The sequence below is a fragment of the Propithecus coquereli genome, unplaced genomic scaffold, assembly GCF_000956105.1.
Source record: "Propithecus coquereli isolate 6110/MARCELLA unplaced genomic scaffold, Pcoq_1.0 Scaffold814, whole genome shotgun sequence".
NCBI classification, from domain to species: Eukaryota; Metazoa; Chordata; class Mammalia; order Primates; family Indriidae; genus Propithecus; species Propithecus coquereli.
This window is the reverse complement of record NW_012154330.1, coordinates 80064-81601: the sequence shown is the minus strand read 5'-3', so window position 1 is coordinate 81601 and position 1538 is coordinate 80064. Positions and strand designations below refer to the sequence as shown.

The 1538-nt window shown below is 33.3% G+C and overlaps 1 protein-coding gene across 1 annotated transcript in view; it reads right to left on the bottom strand.

Annotated features, from left to right (window-relative positions):
- Positions 1–1407, bottom strand: part of LOC105825723 (mannosyl-oligosaccharide 1,2-alpha-mannosidase IB-like) — a 65392-nt gene extending 63985 nt beyond the window's left edge. Inside the window, exon 1 of the mRNA XM_012663605.1 lies at positions 1317–1407. Within this exon, the coding sequence (XP_012519059.1) occupies positions 1317–1407 (91 nt within the window). The remainder of the gene's footprint in view (positions 1–1316) is intronic.
- Between the last annotated feature and the right edge of the window lie 131 nt (positions 1408–1538).

Here is a 1538-nt window from a genome sequence, read left to right as displayed (position 1 = left end):
TTTCTATTTTAGAAATGCAGCTCTCCAGATTTTGTTTTTTCAGAATATATCATTTGCAGTCAGTCTAGGCATTAGATCTTAGATTTTCTTCAAAATAAAGAGACAAATGAGCTACATGTAAAGAATTTCAGGAAAAAGGAATAGTAAGATGAACCAAAAGATTGAGATCATATTCCAGATCCATGAAAGACACAACTATATTGACCAATCTACTTTCCTTTCATAAAATAGAGGATAATTTCCTGGAAAGGAGCATAAATGATAATTTGTGGCAGACATTTTTCCTACTCTTGGAATTCACACAGGCATATTTTCTCACTGGCAGATACAGCAGTGTTTTCAACACATAAAATTAAATGACTGTTACTTTTGCCTCTTATTTACTACTTCATTATGATTTTATTAGTCTCAAAAATAACCCAATCATGTTTTATTAGGGGCAAAATTGCAACTTCTATTATTTATTCTAGTTTTCCTACCTTTTAGAAGAGGACAGCATTTATAAACCCATAATTACTAAAATTCTCTAAGTTCCACATTTCCTTATGAACATTTATTATTATCTTTAAAAATCAATTCCTTCAAAGATAAATTTTAAAGCTCTAATAAGAAAAATTATTCTTTTCCCAAACAAAACACTTTCCCCTCAGGCAGAGGGAATCACTTCCACCAGTTTCATCTAACAACTGGTACTTTCTCCTACTATGTACAACATTTATCACATTTTATTCCAACTACTTCTAAGTGTGTCTGCCTATCCTGCTAGCCTGTTTGCTCCACGAATTCAGGCCAAGCCCTATGTGTTCCTTCCCCATTTCCAGCCTAATCCAAGAACTTGGCATAGAGCCTGGTAAATAATGGACACCATGGTATCTTCTTCTAAAACTAATGACTAGACATATCTTGTCCATGAGCAACTGCTCCCCCTTCTAGTCATTTTCTATATTCATTTGTCTTTCATACTCCTATAAATACCTCTCCTAAGCAGTGCTCTTATTTACATGAAGGTATTTTTTATTGAGAGTTTAAAGTATAACCCTTCAACCTGACACACTATATTTTAGCAAAGTACTTAAATACATGAAATAAAATACTCTTGTGGACAGGATGTTTCCATTTTATTAATACAAGTAGGAAAACTAAAGCTACAAGGGATTAGAAATGTGTCAAAGGTAACGGCACTAGTAGTAGATCAAAAGGTTAGACACTAACTGAGGATTTCTAACTCCACATAGTATACTGTTCACTCCATCAAGCACAGAATTTTCAGTTAAATAACCTTTTAACAAAGCATCAGTGATACTAGAAATACTTACACTGACCCCAGCGCCCTGTTCTTGGATTCAAATAATTTGGATAAAGACCATTTGGACGATCCATTTTCTTAAGTAGTTTCCGAATATGCATGACCTAAGCAAAAAAATAAAATTAAGAATGCAATTAACAAAAATAAATGTCATCAAGGCTTGATATTAATCTAGGCTTTGTGTTGTTTCCTCACTCAGAACCTAAACTCACTCCCTGCCTTTTTTTTTTTT